The sequence below is a fragment of the Phymastichus coffea genome, unplaced genomic scaffold (assembly GCF_024137745.1).
Source record: "Phymastichus coffea isolate CEN01 unplaced genomic scaffold, Cenicafe_Pcof_1.1 PCOF00145, whole genome shotgun sequence".
In the NCBI taxonomy this organism is placed as follows: domain Eukaryota; kingdom Metazoa; phylum Arthropoda; class Insecta; order Hymenoptera; family Eulophidae; genus Phymastichus; species Phymastichus coffea.
The window spans coordinates 386,639-408,985 of record NW_026706956.1 but is presented as its reverse complement, the minus strand read 5'-3'; the positions used below and the strand labels follow the sequence as shown (position 1 = coordinate 408,985).

The following is a 22,347-nucleotide window of genomic DNA, read 5'->3' as shown; positions in this document are numbered from 1 at the left end:
TGAAATTCAATTTACGATCTATGCTTGTGCGCCTCGAATCTGAAGTATATGTATATATATAGTATCCGTAATAAAATAATAATTAATTTCATGGCATAAACTGCAATGCGTTCTCGTATATAACTTTATGATCTATACTTTATAACCCCTTCGATGTGCAAAAACTCAGCTCACGTTTCGTGCAGCGCAAGTTAAAGTCCGCGCAGAATGCGTAACTTTTTCCTGCGGAAGCTGTGAAAAAATTAACGCCAGAGATAAATTGTTTATAGAGGCCGCATGCTAAACGTTCAGCTTCTCAGCGTTCGTTCGCCAAAGATTTCAATTAACGCCGACAGCGAGTCGACACCAAACAAGCCTTAAATTTCACGCGAAATTTACACAAAAGCACGGCGCGTATTTATACGTAAGTTGGGATACAGCAAGGGTGCATATCCTTTTTCCAGTGGCAGCCACCTTCGTTTTCGGTCCACCGAGATTGGTATACGCGCGCGCGGGGGGAGGTGGCTGTAGCCCGCGTAATGTATAATATAAACGGTGCTGCCGCCGCCGCCGCTTGTTTTATTCTCTTTTGGGAGCCTCGAGCAACGACGAGTCTCTCTGCGGCGTGACCAAACAAATGGAAATGCGCAGTTGGTTTTTCTCTAGCCGAAGTTGACGCTACCGGAGCTTAAAAACTTTGTTGTCAAATCGAATGTTTTAACATTCGAGGATTGTCGTTGCAACGTGACTCTCTTTTTCAGCAAAATGTCGGGCTTTTCCGAAATAACAACTCGCGAATTTGCAATTTTTTTCGCTGAAAATTTGGAACTTTATGGACTTTGATATTCGATAAAACTCTTCTGAAGAAAAAAAGAATGCATCGTAAAGTTGAGTGCATTTACAAATCCTCCGCCTGTATGCTATTTGCAGATTAAGGATAAAAGCTTTCTTTATTATTCGAAGCGGAACGTACGTTATAGCTCTAAATTCAAAATTTATCGCGTAAAAAGTAATCTCGGATACGCCCTTACAAAGCTTGGATCGAACCGAACATTGCGCATACATAAAAAAATCAATGTAAAAAACGGAATTCCGATGAAAACGGTGCATGAAAAATTTCCACTTAGAGTACTTTTGATTCTGCCACCCATACAGAATTACATAAAAGTACAGAACTAGTAGTAGTATCGAGGTAGTTTGGACTAAAATAGAAGCTACGTCTATTATTCGAAACTTTGAGAACTTGTAGTTATGGTTTCAACTCCGTGTAAAGTTGTATCGATTTCGTTTTCGGTTTTCGGTTATTATAGTTGATCAATTCCATCTCTTAAAATAGGAATCAAGATAGAACGAGGTATGAAAACGAAGTATTTTAAAAGTTATAAAAAATTAATCGATACTGGATTCGGCTACTTTTTCTCCAAATATTTTTCGGACTTAGTCACGGTGCGTTATCTTTAAATATTTAAAAAAAATTTATTTTTAATCCATGTGTTAGCAACTTACTGCGGGTATAACTACATTAGAAACGCCTATTAATTATTCTTTTACGAGTGGGTTCGCTTCATTAATGAAAAATTATTACTGCCTCCCGTCTATCCTTCAATTGTGTTAACAGGTGAGCAGCATTCTCGGCTGGCAGTAGTTTTGCTGTTGGAGCCGTGTATACAACAGAGCGAAGAAAAAGTCTTTCGGGGTCGCAGCTGTTTTTATTAAACAAAACCGCCTGTTCGTATTGCAAATGGGGCGTCGAAGACGATAGGCGCGTTGATAGATCGCGGTACATGACTGAATATTCAGTCTTCAACTGTTCCGTTTCGAAAGGGTAAATTAAAGTGGACGCCCGATATCGCGAGCAATCGTCGTATTGATTTTGAAAACAATCTTTCGTTAAACGTCTCAATCCATACCTCGAGTCTCTGGCTTTGCTATTCGCGCATTCAACCACGGTCGTTTTATTCGAGATAACAATAAACGCACTTCAAGTTTCCAAGAGCCAGCTCCGGCAGCGGGATTGCTTGTCTACTGGCGATGAATGCAATTCGCGACGCTAGAAACTTGCCGACAGAGGATTATTTTCTATGATATGGATTATGATTGGAAAGCATCGTGGAAATATCCGGTTGCTCCTGTCCCCGCTAATGCCCAAAAGCCGCGCAGCCTTTGCGCGAGCCAGGCAAACAGAAGCTCGTGCAAGATTCAATTCATTAGGTGGGCGCGTGCGCAATACAGCGCGGCCGCTGCTCTGGCTGCACTCGGGGGAGAGGTACGTCGTCGAGGGGGCGAGAGCGCGCTCATCAATTATCACCGAAGCTCCCTTTGCGAGTGCGCCTTGTTTTTATTGCGAAAAGCCGCTAAGGTTATCACTGTTACCGTGCGCCCTGCTGCATTTGCATTGACAATGAGGCTCGTTATCGAGTTTCGCCTCGCTTCTATAGGAAGATAGGATCGAGTTTTGGTTTCGTACGTATCATCGGGTTTACCCCATCCCCCTTTATTTTCGGGCGCCGCGTTAATGAGTGTGCGGGCCCTTTGTTTCATTTCTTTTTTTGTTAGTTGCTTGCTCTCTTTTCTCTCTTTTTAAGGTAAACTGTACGGTTGGAAATTTATAGACGGGGAGGTGTACCTAATTTTTACATTCGCGCCCGTGTATTGAAAATATTCAACTTTAAAATTTAACAAAAAAGTAATTTTAAAATACAATACTGCATTATTAATATCGTTGAATTATTAATAAAAATTTTCTAATTATAGCGAGAAAGATCTCTTCTTTCAAACAAAATCGTAGTTCAACAATTGAATCGTTCTTCGAAAATATAAAAAACCTCGTTGATCAAAGCTCTAATACAAAGTATCCAATTCCACCCATTACGAGTTCACTTAAACAAACATCACTCCGTAAACGCATCATTATTCATCAAAGCTCAACCTCTCAAAATTCAAAATACACGACTCCAAGTTACCTTTGAATTTTCTCCAATGCACACGTTATCCGCAACAGGCAGTGCCGCAGCATACGTAACGATGCGAAATTCGCGATGCCAATATGCAACAGAGACGTTGACCCATTTTTCACTCCACAGTTTGATTGATACGTTTTTGACCTTTCTCTCGTATAAAATGGTACGTACGTTGATTGGCCCGAATTCCCACGATTGACATAGGGGTAAATTTTACGATCAAAGGCTGAGTTGAATATGAGTTTAAATTAAAATCGTTTACAAAAATATATCTACTTCATGGCTGAGAAAGTAACGACAGTAAAAGTGCTCTTTGTCTATGAACGACGAGAGATGGGATAGTCCAACTCTGTTAAATTATCCCAGAAGGTGACGTTTAGGTGACATTTAAGCCATTTCGTAGTCTCTGCTGATTGTCTTACGTCCTTGTTGCATCGTTTCGCGAAAATAAGATGCTTGTTCAGCGTCATTGCTGTATGTGTAATCTCGTTAAATTACACTCGTGTCTAAATGCATTACGTTTTATACTGAATGACAAGCTCTGAGAAGTAAAAAAATGTGCGTTTTATATTTGAGTTTAGCCTATTGAAACAAATAAATAAAAAAAGAAAATTATGTAAGACTTTCACTATTTTTGAAAAAATGTTTAGATAATAAATTACCATCGACTCTCGCTGTCCCGACCATTACGATTAGAGAACGCTTGAAACAGAAATTGCAGTTATTTTAGGATTGACCGCGCGTGATCATCTACTAAACTAATTTTAAATTTTTTCCAAGAATTATAATTTGAGCGCTCTTCTTCGTTCAAAAAATCAATATTTGAGCAACGCTTTACATCAATAAAAAATCGGAATGTCTACGCCTAAAGAGAGTGAGAGAGAGAGAGAGAGAGAGAGAGAGAGAAAGTGAGTGGTAGAGAGAGAAACAGACACAGAAAGAGAGAGATTATATTCGTATACCAACGAATCATTTAAAAAATATATTGCAAACACACTGGATATGTTGTACCAATACAGCGGTCTATGTAATCTCGGCAATGACATCTCCAGAGTCAAGGACGTGAAGCTCGCGAAACAAAGAGTGAAAATTGCAAATCTTGGCTCTTTTTCTCTATGTGTCGAATAAATGTTTGAACGATATTCCTAAATGGATAACCTCGCTATCAAGCGCTTTCATTTATCCTCACACTCATCGCTCCTAGTCATATTATTATTAAGAAAATACGACATCACTCATATAAACGTATGCTCCTCGGTGAATATAGAACTCAGCTAGAAGAATAAGCATTCAGTATGAGCGCCCACGCGTAATCAGCCCTTCGGCGAACTTTATGGTAATCCGTTTAATTGTGCCTTTGCAGTACGTTGCAATGTAAAATATGAATTTTCGTGTTGTGTTTATTGTTTTGCTGGCGTATTGCGCAAGGAAAACAAACTCATTCTTGAGTTAAAGTGAAAATTTACGATCAAAGAGTGAACTCTAGCTACGAGAGTAGGAATAAGGAAAAGTATACTTTACTATTCTCAATCGCGACTTGAGTAGTATTTTACGTCCCCCTCTCACTGCTCTCATTAATGGACTTTTCATTAGCAACATTTCATCTTTTGCGAAGATTTTACGTAAAAACAAGAAATATCAAACAAACAGTAAAACAAATTTGATTAACAATGATTAATTTCAGTAATTACAGAAAGAAACTTCTACTTGCGACCATGTTAAGGTAATGGATAGCGTCCGATTCCGCTGCTAGGAAAAGCAAAAGTAATTTAATTCGCAGAACGTTTCAAGCTTTTACCACGTGCAATGTTGACGGGGCGCGATGAAAAAGTTTGGAGTGCGCGTGTATAGTTCCGAGAAGCGCGCGGATGCGCATTTATGAGTTTTACGTCCGTAGGGAGGCTCTAACGGTAATCGCGCAAGTGGCACTCGAGGTATTTTCAACGATAATGTGCTGACTGTCTGTGTATGCGCGAAACATTACCCGCGCACGCTCGGCTGGAAATTGACCGAAAGCTGTCCGCTGAATGTCTGGCCGAAGATGAAAGGAGAGTGCGAGAGAGCCTCATAACGAAGTTGATTTGGTCAATCGACGCGATGAATTATATATTCGACGGTATAAACAATCTCGTAATGTAACGTAATCAAAGTCGAAGAAAAAAAAAAAGCAGAAGCAACCGCCTTATTAACATGTAGTAAAGATACACGTGACGTTAACGAGTCGAAATGTAAAGTAACTTTTCCACGTCGCAATTTCGATAACGATGGAAATTACAAGCAGCACGCTAATTATATCCATTGATTATATCAACTACATGAGTTTAGTGAAGCAAGTGTTACAATAAATCAAAATGAAGCTCTATCTAATGAACAATCCGCGTTTTCCAAATATCTTTAATATACCAGCATTAGGTATGCCGTGTTTAGTACACAAACAAACACGTGCGCCCGTGCGCGCACATCCACGCACACACACACACACGCGCGCGCACACACAGGGTGCTGTCAAAGCTGCAAGCCTCTTAAATAATCGATTCGCACGGTAAATTGGTTCCTTTAACCGTATCGGCAGTGGTAGCTAGTGTAAACTATTGGCGCGGCAGTGAAAATACACTTTCACGGATACTCCAAATTCAACGCGCGCCTGTGTTATATTGCACGGAAAGGGACCGCTCGAGAGATTCTTCCAGCTTTAAAGGCAGCTTATTTTCGTTGAATTCGCAAATGGAAGAGAGGAAAGGCAACGTGGATAATTAATCAACGAATTATGCAAATGTGACGATTGGTATTTTACGAGTGCGCGAGGGATTCCAATCTTATCGCGACTAATTACGAGCACGTAATTGAGAGACCATAAGTAGGAACGCAAGAGCTTTTTCACGCAGCTATAAACAAGCCGTAGAAAACATGACTGTCTACCCGAGCGACGCTTCGTGCGACGTGGTGCATGATAATGCGACTCTTGAATTATGGTTCTTTGTGTGGTCGTAATCGATTGGATTCCTCGACGAGGTACAAAAAACAAGACTGCCGTTGCGAAATAGGCAAACGAGAGGAAAAGCTTGCGCGCAATCGGCAGCGCCGCGAGATCGATGCGCTTTGCTCTCGAGTGCTTTATGTATATGCAATTGGATTGACGTGACGGAATTGAGTTAAAGAAATACTCGACGAGCGACGTGTTACGTTCGTGTATCTCGTGCCGCGCGTTGACACTCTGTGTTTCCGGAATAAATCAACGGTGAAAGGAATGTTTTTGTGAAGTGAAGGAGCAATTTGTTTGTTTTGTCATTTAATATATAAATTTATTGAGATTAATTCATAACTTTTCTTAGAGCAATCTTAATATTTAAAAACATATACTCCATATGTTTACGTTTATAAGTTACTAGACGTGCGCGTACTAAATATTCGGTTTATGGTGTATTAAATTATCATCGCTTCTTCTTAATACAATTGATGTTCGCATGTTCTCCCGCTTAGTTTTACACAATTGTTTCTACTTGAACGCAATGCTTATAAGCTTATATTTACAGTAACATGCATTCAAGACAAATCATAGAAACATTAAATGAAGGGAAAGAAAATAATTCATAACTTAAAGTATGCTCGCTCTGCATACGCACACGTTCTTTTTTTCTGTTCCAGCGAATGATTCTTAACCGAGTCACTTTCAAATTTTGGATCATAAAAATACATAAAAAATAAAAAAGAAAGAAAAGAAATAAAATAAAAGCACTTTTTTCTAAATGGTACATTACCACTGTGCAAGCGTCTCTTTATGCAACTTGCTGGACAGATCACAAAACACGCATCCCGACTCGATAATAATTCATTAGTTATCAACGCACCTGACAACTTTTTGTGTAACCTACGTACAAACAAGTGACTAGGTTAATTTTTACATAAGATTTTTCACTCGTTCTCTCATTATTCGCCGCTAATTTACATGCTCTAAGTAACCAAATAAAGTTGGCACTGCCTATAACTATCTCCAAAGATCATTCAGTCATACATGGACAAAAGTGCTATCGTTATAGCAGACCTAAATACACATGATTTAATTGTTTCAGCGTTGTCCGTTATTTAATGTGCACTATACACATTCAAGATCTGATACTCGCTGGATATTGTAACTATTATCATAGCAAAATAAATTCATTCCGCGTACAAAACCAGCAAAGTAGGAGCATTCGATCCAGAGCAAAATACTAAACTGAAAAATTAGACAATTTAGTTTGGATTTGTCTCGTCGTCGCCGACCGTCAATTGATCTCAGGCAATCTTCATATAGATCGTCCTATCTCTCATTTTTCGATTCCTCAATTCTCTGATCGCGCGATTAGCTTCTTCCGATGACCCAAGTGCGACCCTCGCATCGCCCGTAGGCATACCTTTGTCGTTGTAACGCCTGATCACTTGATCTCGCGTGATGTTGTAGCCGCGGAAAAAGTCAATTATCTCGTCGATGTCGGACTTGAAAGGTACGTTTTCCAACGAGATGACGCAGCCCGGCTTGCCAAAACCTTCGACGGGTGGTGGCGCTGCTAGAGATGGCAATCCTCTACCTCCCATATTAGATCCCATACCTCCGCCCATGCCACCACCCATACCACCAGCCATCCCAGATCCCATCATGTGCCTAGGTGGAGGCATGCCCATCATGGGTGGTCCGCGCATACCGAACCCATTACCACCACCCATGCCACCGAATCGTGGATGTCCCATTGATGAAAATCGTGGTCGTGAATCCTGTATTCGTGGGAACGCCTGGTGCTGATACTCTTCCGTGATTTCGGCATTGTCTACCAGTCTGAGGGTTTCCACCATTTTGTTGCGATTCACAAGTTCAATCGTGGGGACACTCTTACCGAGTGGCATACCGTTCTTTGCAACTGCGCGAACTGCATCTTCGCACACGTCGAATTCACAGAAACACTCGCCAGCTGGTTTTCCACTTTGATTCAGAAGCATGTGTATTCGATGAGGAACCAAACCAATGTCAGAAAAGAAGTCGAGGATATCACGTTCGCTCGTATGGTAAGGTAATCCACGCATAATGATACAATCAAAGGCTGGACCATTACTACCACCACTACCGCCACTACCGACTTTCTGCTCGTGTTCATGTTTCGCTTTCTCGAATTTGTCCTCGGGGATCGAAGTTACTTGGATGGGTTTGGGACCCATTTTAAAAGATTTAGACAGGGCAAGTTTAGCGTCGTCTAACCTAGCGAATTGGACGTACGCGTAATATAGAGTCATACTGCCATCTTTATGACTTGTAATGAAAAGGTCGTTGATCTTCCAGTCAGAGAAGAGCTTGGCAATATCCATTTCTTTCACATAGGAAGGTAAGTCAGACACTAGCACGCAGCTTGACGGGGTTGGGCTAATCTCCATTTCAACATCCTCAATTTTGTCCTGATGCCTTGACTTGTCGTAAGAGTCTATCGTCTTGTCAAATATCGATTCGTCAAGATGCAAAACTTCGACTTCCGAGCCCCTAACGAATTTATTACCTTTCAAAGCCAACTCTTTATGTTCAAAACTATTGAATTTTACATAAGCAATGCCTACGCGATTACCATGTGTGTCGGTAATCATCTTGATACCGTCGTTTCTAATATAAATACCTTGGAAAGTTTGACGAACATCACCGTAGCTAGAACTCAAAGGCATATTTCTAATCTCGACGCAGTAGCCGACATGCTTATCTTTACGATTATCGAAACGTGAATTACTCCGCACGTCTCTGTCTTTACCAGATCCATTGTCAAAAGGTCTATGATTAGACGACTGAAACGCATGGGGATTACGCCGGCTATCTAACTCCTGCATCTTATTGTAGAAGTTACTATTGTTACTTGATCCTGGACCTTGTTTCATGCCAGGCCTAAAGTTACCGTTGTTTGAACCGAAATTACCATCCTGTGAAAAATTACTCGACCGATTAGGAGGGAATCTGTTGTTATCCATTCTGTCATTCCAGTGTTCTCGACCACGATTAGGTCCAGAGCCACCCATGGAATTCATCGAGTGACTTAGCGAAGGCATCTGATTAGACATCATATTATTAATGCCATTCATCCCGTTATTCATACCAAACTGAGTACTTGAGATCAAGGAGCCAGAATTCAGGCTCATTGAATTAGGTCGATCGTTGTCAGGCATCACCGACGCAGCGACTGCGGCATTTAGTAGACTTGGAATCATCATGTTTTGTATTTGATTCTGGGGCGGGACTTCCCAAATACCATTTTCGGGCATACCTCCCTTATTATTTGGACCCATTGCTGGTCCTTTTTCTTTGGCAGTGAACTGACCAACGCACACAACATCATTCGAATCCTCTTCGACGTTTTCTTTTCGACGCTCGTTACCGCGTTTAGCATCGCGATCGCGTGAACGTGTACGGTCACGAGATCTTGATCTATCACGACCTCTACGTCCTCCTCGACGATCTCTGTCGCGGCGATCGCGGTCACGAGAACGGCTCCTATCCCTACCACGACCACCACGACGATCTCTACCCCCACGATCTCTATCGCGACGATCACGGTCTCGGTCTCGGTCACGGGATCTAGACCTGTCACGTGATCGCGACCTGTCGCTTCTACGATCTTTGCGGTCTTTGTTACCGGAATCACTTGCGGGCTTGGACAAATTGTTAGCTGCGGGAGTTACCGCTGCCGGTGTACTAGACTGCATGAACGCATTTTGAAGACTGAGGGTTTGTTGTCGCGCAGTCTCAATAACCTTTTGCATTTCCGTACGAGAGCTCAGTAAAAGCTTAACTTTCATTTCTTTGATTTTACCTCCATCCTGCATCATCGCCTGTCGGGCATCTTCGTCCGTGCTGTAATAATTATTTACCGATAACGTTTCTGTTTATTTTTTTAAGCTATTTGACTTCAATATTAAATCATAAATTTATTTAATTCTTAGATTTACGAAAAAATAATGTGAATTATCAGAATGTTATTTGATTATAAAATTAAGATGTTCAAATTTATCGGTAAGGTCAAATAAAATAATTTGATGAAATTAGGTCTTCGACGTCAACTTAAGTTATTATTAAGTAAATGAATGCTGTATTGCAGTATATGCCGTGGCATCTCAGCACGTGTATACTTATGTATAGAATGATGTCGCGCGAAAACCAAAAAACCATCGAATAATTTCTTTTTGATTTTACAGATAAATCCACAGACTGTTAGACCAATGAACTTATAAAGAACAGTTTTGACTTTATTTGAATAATATTCTTTTTCCTTGAAAATCAGGTCAATTCCGTTAAAAGTCTACCAAGAGGATAACTAAATCTCACCTAAAGGCAATAAAAGCATCGCCTAATTCACCACCAACAATGTGAACGCCACCTTCGGGAATGCTGAGTCCACGGAAAAACTGACGGATGTCCAACGCATTGGCGGACCACGCCAGATTCTGCAGCCTAATTATCACACTCATTTTGAAGGTAGTTACGCTGTTTCATAAATCTGCAATCCATAATAAAAAAAAATATTTGATGATACTCGTCAATGTCGATCAAGCTGGAACGTTGACAGGAACACACTGCGATGATGTACTCCACCAGTAGACCGAGTGAGTGAATGTTTTGGAATTAAGAGATTCTTTAGTGCGCAAATATGCATTTTCATAATTAGGAAACAAAAAATTAATTAAACAGTCAATCAGAAATTAAATAGTAAATGACATTAATCTTATGATTATTTGTTTCATAAACAAGTTTTTAACTCTCACAGCTGTTTTATTACACATATGCCTCTTTGCATTAGAAGTATCATTTTCCAACGTATACTTCTTCAATTCGGTGTAAGTGATACTTAATGTTTATCATCTATGTATATAACATTTAACCGTATTAAACATATGCAAAGCCTAACGCTTAAAAGATATTGCAAAATGCTACGCAATAAATTACTTGTTGAACTGTCAAAATGTGTAAAAATAAATCTTCATACATTCAAACCGTCTATCGATTTTTTCATGCGTTTTATAATCTATTTATCATTTTTATATCAGTAACATTTTTGTTCAGGGTACCTAATCAGAAATACTCACATTCTAGTAATTCCTATCGGATTTAAGGTTCTAAAAACTTGAGAATTGTAGGTCTTCGTTAAAGCACAGAAAAATACTTCAGTATATCCCTTAGGTGATATGCTTTACAAAATCAAACTTAGTGTCATTCACTACCTATTTAAGCATACAAAGTTCATAAGCATAGGAAACAATAATTTTTTGTAGTTGTGGCAAATGAGTCATAGGTATCATGAAAAAAATTGACCACCTAAGAATTAAATAGTATTAGAGCGAAAAAATGCATGAGATTTACGATATAATAAATAAATATACAAGCAAAAGAACTTTTAGCTTTATCTAATTTTACCGATGAAACTCGTACGCAAGTTTGTATATCTTTCGGAGCAGCACACACTGTAAGATAGCTTCTCGTTCCTTTTCGTACTATTAAAACTTATGAAACATTTTGAGAAAGATATAATGTCATGAACGAATACATAGTTATCAACATTTTGCGTGAAATGTACATAACAAAATATCGATAATTATTATTTCAAGTACTAATTTTATTTCGACAAACAAGATCAGTAAGCAGTCAATTTGCAAACGTCAGTTAGTTTGCTATGTATTATTGTGCTTCATAATGGCATGAGTCTCCAAACGCTAATAAAATGATGTCACATGGAAAAAAATTGAATAAATGAATTTCCACCATCATTAAATATTTATCTGTTGCGTTGAATATATGCAAGATTAAGAGTTTATTTTAAGCCGATGAAAAATAGAAAAGCTTTTGACCATCGATCCTCTTATCCTCCTCTTTCCGTCCTCATAAAAAAAAAGAGAACCTCACAAAGTGAAGCAAGTTTATTCGTGATCTGATTGGTTGAAAGACAGTCATATATGTAGTTGTTGTGTGATGTATTATTGAAAGATTCCAGCAAATTATTCGTAAATGATTAAATATTTTAAAAGTGTATCAGTATAGTTGGCATGAATTTAATGTGAATTGATTATTTAATTATACTAAACCCAAAATAAAAACAGACTAACACGTCAATAGATATTAATTGAACTTTACACTATATGAAAGTTTAGCTTCGAATAAACAAAGTAGGTAATAAAAAAATAAAAACCTGTAGATTCTCACGATAAAATATTATACAATGATTTTGTCTTTATTAAGTTATGTAAAATATTAGAAATTTTATTTGAAAATGCACTAATTGCAACCGTGAACGTGTACTGAAGTATGTTATTCACATCGTGAAGGATGATTATAGAAAAATATAATGTTTCTAGAACTTACATTAGATTTTTTATCATATTTTTCAAACTTTGGAATACATTTTCAACACCAAAAATCAGATGATGAAAACTTAAAATTTTATTCATAATATTTTTAAAATATTTTGGAATTTTCCATTTTGTCAATAAAAATTTTAATTTTGATTTGTTCATTAAATGAATGCGAAAAAAAAAGACAACAAAGATAAATGTGCGAAGCATGCTGGACATTATTAGATTTAAAAGAACCCATATTCGAAGCCCATTAATAAACTCCTAATACTCTATAAAACCTAAATGGTATAAAATAAAATAATAAAGTAAAATAAATAAATGTCATTCTCTCATTTTCTGATATCCGAGCCTATCACAGAACCATCAGCTATGGATTACTAAGATGGAATAAATCAATTAAGTTACATCGATCGATCATACTTTCACTGGTCACAATTGTAACAAAAGAAACCGGAATCATTAGGCCTGTTATCATTCATTGCGGTAAACTCGCTTGATCCAAACACACAAAAGTATATACGAACCATGGTAATCGAGACTGTATCGTTTAAGTACGTGACGAAAGAAAAAGTTGTTTAATTCGTTATGTTGAAGTGAACAATTATGCAGCTCTCAATTTCAACACATTTAGTTAAAATGACAGATGTACAAATCAGAAAATGATCAATTCGTAAACGTTACCCAGCTTGCTATACTTTTTTGTGCTCCATAATAGAATGAAACTACCAAAACACTATTTATTTAAATTGCTCTCCCTAAACATTTTTTAAATAAATTTATTATAATAGATCATTGAAAAAGTATTCTTGTATTTTTAATTGTAAAAATTTAGATTAATGTAATAAAAAATTTCAATGTACCACATTTCAATAGTGATGCACTTCACCCCTACAATCACATAATTAATGTACTAATTCAATTTTTGCCACATTTATCTTGGGCAATTATCTTGGGAAATTGTACAATGTATTTTATGCATTTTTAGCATATGTTTACAACTAAATTTTACCAATAACCTATGAAGTTCACAAAAGCGCATTTTTCTTACGTATAATAATTTAAATCAATTGCTATTTATAAATACCTAAATAATTTTAGTCGCTTTAAAGTTTCAGATTTTTAGCATCTAAAAGTGCAAAAATATTTGAATTTGCTCATAATTATAACAATTAAATGTAAAGTAAATGAAGAAAAAAGGAAATATAAATTGATAATCATTGTAATTGTTTCTGTGACACAGCTAACGATAAACCCTCTTATATAGATAAACAAATACATATTGAAAACAGGCAATCCTTTGCTTCATGATTATTCTCCAATGGAGCAAAATTAGGATTCGACTTTATTACAAATACCTTTCGATATATAGTTTACGCTAAAGAAGCTATGGACGTTTTATACAAATGTGTCATCGAAAAAAATAAAATATTGAATAATAAATTCAACTGTCTTTGATGTAAATAAATCAAACGTAAACATGTTCGTTGGTTTATAATTGATTTTACAATCTTAATTTAAGAATGTCATTTTTTCTTTTTTTTTTGTCCAGATAAATCGCTGCATGAAATCAAGTTATTTTAGCGCAAACTTCACATCAATGAATATTTGCCATATACCTGCCGGTTCATAAGAAATTCCATAAGTACTTCCGGTTTCCGTTTGGTGTGGAGTTTCTCGAATTTCTTTTCATATCATATGCTTACTGAACTTATTATGTAAGGTCATTGATATGTAAAGTATTTTCTAATTAAAATGACAATGCACTTTCCGTCAAACATTTACATTACAGTCACCGCGTAATATATTTTATGTACCGTGTCTAGTAAAAATTACTAGAGGTAAATCTTGCAAAATTGTTTTTTTTTTTTAATAGAATCTAGGCAATTTATATTATATGTAATTTATAAGCATGAAAAATTATCTTAGTAAAAAATGGAGTCAATAACAATTTGAATCAAGTTTGTGAACAATTAAACGTTAATGACATTGAATAAATATTGCAATGTAATGAATTAAAAAATCCTGATGTGCGATTACTTGTATTTTCTGATATTGAGAGCATTGACTTATAATCTATTTAATTATCAATTTTTATCAAAAATGTTTGTTTCGAACTTCCAAAAAATTATTCAAAATGGCAGACATCACTTTGCATTACATCTGGTGAAAGACCAAGTGTTGCAACAAGCATGTCAAACATCCTGCTATGAAAATACTATTAAATTAGACTAAATTGTTGCATTATACATTCGTTGGTGCAGTAATCTTATGTTAAAAAGAAATAAAAATTTTATATTATTTTATGTTATTTTATCTAAATTTTATGTAAATGATATCTGGATTTGCATATTTTTTATATGAAATAGTAGTACCATTAAAGTTCTGGCATGTCAACAAGTAGTCAAGTAGTGGTTTTTATCACATAGGTCATATATTCTCATTAAACTATCTTATTATTTTATAAACTGCCCACAGTAGAGCATGAACCGTGATTCTAAATAAGCTTCAAATGAAAAGTTTGGCAAAATTATATAAAAATATATCATGAAAGCAATAAATGAAACTTCTTTGCTACAAATTTCTTATTTTGCACAGTTGATTATCAAAGAAAGTGTATCCCTCAAAATTACTTTCAAGAAAATAGTATTTATGATAAAAAATAGTTATCTTTCTATTGCAATTATTAACTAAATTATTAAGTAATTTGTAAACAAAATTGACTGTAATCAACTAAATGAAAAATAGCTTATAAATGTATGTTATTAAATGTAGCTTATAAATGCTTATAAATGCTTATAAATAGCTTATAAAAAGCTAAATTTAAAACAATTATTTCAATCAAACTGCATTTTTGAATTATAACAACGAATATAACTATTTTACCATTTCATGTTAAAAAACGGACATTCTTCACAATTTTGGAATATAACTAAATAACACTATGTGTAAAAAATGTTCATATTGAATATAATATAGAAAAATTAATGTTCCCTAATATGTAGACAAATGATAAAGATCAGCAAATAATTAAATCAACTAATGGTAACTAATGGTACACAATAAAGTAATGACGTAAGCATACCAAAACTATTTTGAATTATAACTACACTTTTAATTCATAATGTAATTAATAATGTTTAAGTTGTAATTATTTATTTGAAAATCAATGTAAAATATACTATGACAAAAAAATAATTTTGTAAATTAATCTTCTATTAAAAGATTATTTTTTTGCCGAAAACAGTATAAATGATTTAAATGTTTACAGATGTAGGATATAAAGTAACATCTGTATCACGCATTAGAAGAGAATGTCAAAGATATGGAAAAAAATTTCTCTTGCGACTCTTCAGCTGGCTGTTATCTTCAAGATTTATGTGCATATACGGTGAAATAAGACAAAAAGAAGACGCCAGATGAGCAGTTTTACTATCTCCTTCTCATATTCAATAAAGAAACATTGAAGGCACCAAAACCAAATTGATTGCGAATCATGGCTCAGCAAATCAGCAGCTGTGCTCACAGCACAGATTGATCATACTTTAATCTTCTTAAAATGTTTAAAATCTAAGGATTTTTAATAGTTCTTGCATTACCCCAAATAGCATTATCAATCTTTAATTATTTTAATAATAGACAAAGCATTTCAAATTTTATCCTAGTTAGATCTAGCATACTGTATTCTGTTTTACTTGTTTATTAAATTATTTGTGGAGAGTTGAATACCAATCTTATAAATTGCCTATTCTTTAATTCAAAATAAGTAAATCAATAATGCCATAGATTTTATAATTTTGTTTGGATTGCAGAGATAAAAGTTGATTATTGGAAAGAATATTGAGCGGTTAAAGCTATAAAATAATAAACACTAAGATAAAAAATAAAACCATTAACAAATGAGTTTTATGTAAAATATAAATTGCTATATTAAATATTGTTTTAAGATAATAAGTTTTCATTTTTATAATTTTGAGGTTTCCTTTTGTAAAAACTGATATGAATTTTTAGCAAAATGTATCGTAGCTGTTAATTGTTCAGATACTTTGACAAACTAAATTGATTACAGTACAGCATCTTCAGATACATTTTGAATGAAACATGCTTAATTTTATGTTATAAAATGTAGACCTTTTTCAATAATTTTACTTAAACTTCAATTTCTAATTTTTTTTGTGATAAAAAATAAATTAATTTAAATATTTAAATAAACTTAGTGTATGAACTCAAATTTGTATGTATTTTTGCAGTAATGAATAATAGAAAAGATCTATAAGGATGAATAAAGTAAATTCTTACTTATAAACCAGAAGCTTTAGGTGTCAACCTCTTTTCCTGCCTAACTATCAATCTTTCAATGTTTAAAGTACTGTATACATCACTTGAAAAATGATGCAATCAATATGGAAAATGATAGTTTCCTTTTCCCATTTCTACTAATTGTAGTTAAAATATCGTTTGTACTAACTTAATTTAATAGACGAGGTGTTTCTTTCTCACTCCGTACGGCGACAGAATTTTCTCCAACTTGCTGCCGATGTCGCGATCACCCAGTCAGCAGTACTTGCGCGAAGTCCGGTCCCGAGATAAACGAAAGAACAGCTGAAATCGGCATCCAATTGGAGCTGCTTCTCGATTCAATTAATCGTCGCAACGTTTAGGATGACTCCATGCAACTACTTGCCATTGCAAATTTTCAATTTTTTGTCTGTTATGAGATGAGGAATAGTAAGTCAAGTTTGGGTTTGTTTTTATTAAACCGTTCACAATAAGTACCAAATTACTTAGTTTTCTTCTTTGGAAGCCAGAAACTTACCTTTGTTTAATGTATTTGTAACAAAATAACAGTTTTGAAGAAAAAAGTTGTCACATTCTAATACAATCTCTTGACTTTTTAATAAACCTGATAGTCTCAAGCTTCATCACTTTATAAATTAAGGTTGATTCTGTACTGTCAATAAACATAAAAGGAGTTTTCATACAGACAGGGATATGGTTATATCAACGTAATTTTTTTATTGATAAACTCCATTGTTTAACAATTACTTACCACTCACTCGGTAACTATGAAGTTAATCATTGCAAAGTTTTAAAAAGCCTTTAATTGTACTTTATTCTAATAAGTAGAATTTAAATTTAATTTCAAATTTTAGAAAATAATAATAAAATGTAAACAGAAGGCAGAGAGCAAAGTACGTGACCATTCTGTAAATCACAACACTTCCCTCCCAGAATAAAAGCTAATTTGATTACATTTATATTTGGAGATTTTTACCTTTGTACTCGACAACCTTCTTTCTTCAATAATGAGTCGTTTGGCTAAAGGTACCACGTGACATTAGACGCAGTCGCGAAATAAGACGACCAAGCAGCAAATTGGTAAGTAATAATGAAATTCAGCAAAGATGAGAAAAACGAAAGTTCAACTGCAGCACTTTATTATTAATATTTTATTTTTTTTTTAAATCCAGGGCTGGGACTTCTAAACCTGATACTTTCACCTAACACACACTGGATACACCTAAGGAACCTGGAACATACATTATTTGTGTCCCATTGTACTTTTTTCACGATCACTCAAAGGTAATGGAATTTTCAATGCAAACCACTAAAACTATATTTTCATTTTCCCACAAGTATATGAAATATTTCAATCATATTAATGTACCATATGTTTAATAAAACAGCCAACAATGCTAATATTTGAACACTAGAAGACTCATTCGTTTTTTTACCTAAAAATTTTATTATTAAATTATTCCAATAAGAATTATACATATAGTTATTGAGACTATTGACATTGAGAAATTAACCATACAAGAGTAATACTGATACAAAGCCATTTCGTAATCGATCTACCAGAGCATCACTTGGACACAAGGATAACAAGTACGGCGTACGTAAACAAGAATACAGATTTCAAAGCAATAAACTAGTAAAAACTAATGCCATTGACAGTGATTTATATCAATAAAAAATATAAATCGTCATCTACAGATATTAAATTCTTAATTATATCCATTTTCCGTTCTCCCAACAAGAATGGCGTCTTGTTTAGTAGAAACGTCGAGAAGTGTACGCACGAGGTACATACCTCGCGTTAATATTATGTTCATGCAAGTACTTACAAGTAACGAAAACCGACGGACTAAACCCCCGGAGATGACGAATGATCGCACGGAGATTGCCTGCGGGCCGTGATTATTTGTTTTTTCCTTTTTTCCGAAGAGATGAGCGACGAAAAGCCGAGATGACCTGCCGTCGTAGTACGCCAACCAAGCGCGAATGCAAAATGGCTGAAAATGGCTGTAGCCACAGTGGCTTTCTCCTTCATAGTTCTACTTGCGATCCTAGCGACCTCTTTTCTCATAGTCAATAAAAACTTGAATGTTGTAATTTATAAAAATTATTTGATTTTAATGAAAATACAATCCGAAATATCACTCGAATTTTTAATCACTTTTATTATTTATTGCGAGTAAATAATATAATTTTAGTTAATTTAAGAATTTGATATTGCGAGTGAAATTAGATGGCAGCACTATATAAGGATATCGACTAATTATTTTTAACAACGCATCTTGACAAAACAAAATAATATTTATAATAATGAATGTTACATCCTTTGATTTAATTAAACATAAATAAATTTTTCAACATTCAATGTAAAGCTGCAAACATTTATCAGTACAAAATATTTTTGTATAGCCTTGAGTCTGATTAATTATTCCAATTTAAGCCATTTCATACTAGTGTTAAAACTAAAACATTTTTGTTGACTAAGTGAAACTAGTTAGCGTTTTTATATTTTTTGTGTTTCTTTACATTTTGAAAGTCTATTAATTGTAAATTTATATAATATTAATAAACAACAAATAACAAGATTTCAATAAATTCAAATTTGAGTTGACAAACACCGGAAATTGACGTCTGTTGTATAAATAGAAACCGAGCGTTTCGAAGCGTCATCAGAAATCAGGATCTTTGCCCTGTCCTATTGCATCCAAATCCTACAGTTTGCGTTCACATATAATACGTGTAAATGTAGATGACGGTCAAGTAACCTTTTTTAAATGCAATTTTTCTCCTGAATGCTCTTTTTGAATATAAAAAATTCTTTAAAGCAATAACTTTAAAGTTGATTTTTTTTTCATTCAAAGTGTATTTAGGGGAGAAAAGTTAAAAAAATGTAACATGACCTCATAAACACACAGTGCTTTGTATTGTTATTATGAAATAAAATAACATGCTAATTGCGGACGCAGGGTTAGCGTGGCGTCTATCAAAGTAGTGGCAGTCAGCAGTCAGTCGTCTATCAACTATCATCTTTGCGCACGGCATCTATAGGGCAGAGATTCATTGAGTGGCATCTTTTTGCGTTTACTTCAGTTATTACTGACTATTGAACACTATTTTGGGCTTGTAAATCTGTCTAAAGTGGGATATAGAAGCGGAAAAGAACTGAGAAAATGACGACGAATCAGGTAAAAGTGGGAAGTGGTTGGCCTAGGAGATCGAGCAACAGTTCCTTCGACGGCAAACTGCCACCTAACCCTTCGGTCACTATCAATCGGACGATAAATTTGTAAGTAGTAAATATATAAATTTTTCTTTTAGCGTTGTTGAGCCGCATTGAATCGGCGTGCTGTATATATTGATTCTATATACGCTTTCATGTGTTTGTTTATTGTAATTCGCTGAAGCGTTTGTACTTATGATAGACGAACCACGAACCGAAGCCAAATTGTTATTTACATATGTATAGTGCGAAACTTATATAAATTGTAAACAATCTGATAGGCTTGTTCAGCACAACCAAGCACCTTTGAACTCTGATGGAATGTCTTTAATTATGTATTTTTTTTTAAAGCGATTGTAAATAATTATGTTAGTGCTTGGTTTTCATTCTTTAAGAGGTTCATTTTCAATGTTTATTGTATTGTTAAGATAAGAATTGTTAACACAAACAAACACCTGATTTACTATGTAGATATCCTTTGACAAACTATACATTCGGAACAAAAGAGCCTTTATTTGAGAAAGATCCGTCAGTGCCAGCTCGATTTCAGCGAATGAGAGATGAATTTGACAAGATTGGAATGCGTCGCAGTGTTGAAGGAGTTCTGCTTGTTCATGAACATGGTTTACCACATGTACTTATGCTTCAGCTTGGGACCACATTCTTTAAATTGTAAGTTGTTTTTTAGATATTTCTGCTCGTTGGCTAAATAATACCAAGTATACTAGAGTATATTAATTGTAATTATTATTTTTAGACCTGGTGGAGAGTTGAATACAGGTGAAGATGAAGTTGAGGGCCTTAAAAGGCTTCTTACAGAGGTAAAAATTGAGCAGTTTTATAAGTCATTCAAGAATGATTAGAAACACTTCTCAGTAGACTTATTATTACATAAAATTAATATATTTTGTCAGAACACTATTTTGTACTGAGCAGAGCCTTGTGTGATCTTTTTGTATGATTTCCTTATTAATTTATTACAATTCTGCTTAATTTTATATTGTAAAACAATGTCAAGCTTTATATAATCTTCTGAACATTGTCATATAGTCATAAGTAAATTGGAATATAATATTGGAATATAATACATAATTATTTGAAATATAATAGGTCAAATATTGAATGATAGAAAAAGCTTGACATCTCTTTGCTCTAAAAAATTGTAGAGGTTCACTGACTAAACTCTGTTCTTTGCGAAATGGACAGAAAATAGGTTTTTTTTTCATTCAGTCTAATTGTTTAAATCTCAATAATTGTTTTTACCTTAACTTGATTCTATCAAATAATTTGTTTAGGAAATTTATGTACTGGTTCTCAATATTCAGAAAATTTATTTAATTTTCACAATTAAAGATTTGCCAACTGATGATTATCACCAGAAAAGGTTACTAAGCACAGCTTCTCTACGTACATTTTGTATCTATAAACCTAATTTTTTATACTTTAATTTTATACTGAATTTTCAAAAAATATAGATAAAGTTGATATCTGATTGTAACAGTTTTGGAGATATTTTATGTTGCGATTGTACTTTTATAATTGTAAATTACTATTGTTTCATGTAGCTAAGTCAGAAACATTTCATTTTTCAAAAGATATATCAAATTTTGTAAAAATGTTTTATGTAAAAAATTAAGCAACCCAAAAAGGTTTATAACTATTTTATAAGTTAGACATTTTATAAATTTTCTTAGAAATCAAGGGATGAAAAAAGCATGTACACAAATGTAATTATAATTATTCATGCAAATTGTTGAATTTTGTAGGTGTAATTATATTTCTATATGTAACAAGTCGATGTACACTAAAATTTCTATAAATTAATTTTTATCTGGCGATAAATTTAAATATCATATAATTTACGTATTATAGTATGTCATTTATTACATTTTTAAGAATAATGTTAATAGGATAATATTTATTATTTAATTGTGTTCAAAAAATTACAGATTCTTGGACGTCAGGATGGTATAAAACAAGAGTGGCTTATTGAAGATACTATTGGAAATTGGTGGAGACCAAACTTTGAACCACCTCAATATCCATACATTCCACCTCATATAACAAAACCAAAGGAACATAAACGCTTATTTTTAGTCCAATTGCAAGAAAAAGGTTGGTATATGTAACAAAGCAAATAAAATTACTATTATTTTTAACAGTTTTTAGTTTTGAAATTGAAAATATTTTTGTTAGCTCTAGTAGCAGTACCTAAAAATTACAAGTTGGTAGCAGCTCCATTGTTTGAACTATATGATAATTCACAAGGATATGGACCAATAATTTCATCCCTGCCACAAGCACTTTGTAGATTTAATTTTATTTACATGTAAGGAAAAAATGTGCATAATTTTTTATTATTATGAACTGGAAAATAATTCAAATTGATGTATTGAGACCATTGAGTTTACAGATGATTGAACATTATCTGTAAGGTATGAATGCAATGTCAATCTTACTAATAAATTTTCTAATATTACATACCTTTGTTTTTTTCTTAAACTATTTAATTTTTACTTCATGATAATTACATTTTTTTTATTT

At 34.2% G+C, this 22,347-nt stretch overlaps 2 protein-coding genes across 3 annotated transcripts; one reads left to right on the top strand and one right to left on the bottom strand.

The window, feature by feature from the left end:
* Nucleotides 1-6,228: 6,228 nt before the first annotated feature.
* On the bottom strand, nt 6,229-18,622 carry LOC131672196 (uncharacterized). Of its 2 annotated transcripts, none has more exons than XM_058949259.1 (4): nt 18,413-18,622; nt 16,753-17,814; nt 10,267-10,438; nt 6,229-9,795 (listed from the first exon to the last, which is right to left on the bottom strand). In XM_058949259.1, the coding sequence occupies exons 3-4, from the start codon at nt 10,407-10,409 to the stop codon at nt 7,212-7,214; spliced, it is 2,727 nt and encodes a 908-aa protein (XP_058805242.1). In that variant the 5' UTR covers nt 10,410-10,438; nt 16,753-17,814; nt 18,413-18,622; the 3' UTR covers nt 6,229-7,211. The 2 variants fall into 2 exon arrangements, with proteins under 2 accessions (XP_058805242.1, XP_058805243.1); XM_058949260.1 differs by having other exon boundaries at nt 17,560-17,814; nt 18,413-18,620.
* Nucleotides 18,623-19,275: 653 nt separating this feature from the next.
* On the top strand, nt 19,276-22,281 carry LOC131672184 (cleavage and polyadenylation specificity factor subunit 5). Its single transcript, XM_058949243.1, has 5 exons — nt 19,276-19,869; nt 20,275-20,475; nt 20,561-20,624; nt 21,753-21,918; nt 22,000-22,281. Exons 1-5 carry the CDS (start codon nt 19,754-19,756, stop codon nt 22,134-22,136), a joined length of 684 nt encoding a protein of 227 aa, XP_058805226.1. The 5' UTR covers nt 19,276-19,753; the 3' UTR covers nt 22,137-22,281.
* Nucleotides 22,282-22,347: the final 66 nt, after the last annotated feature.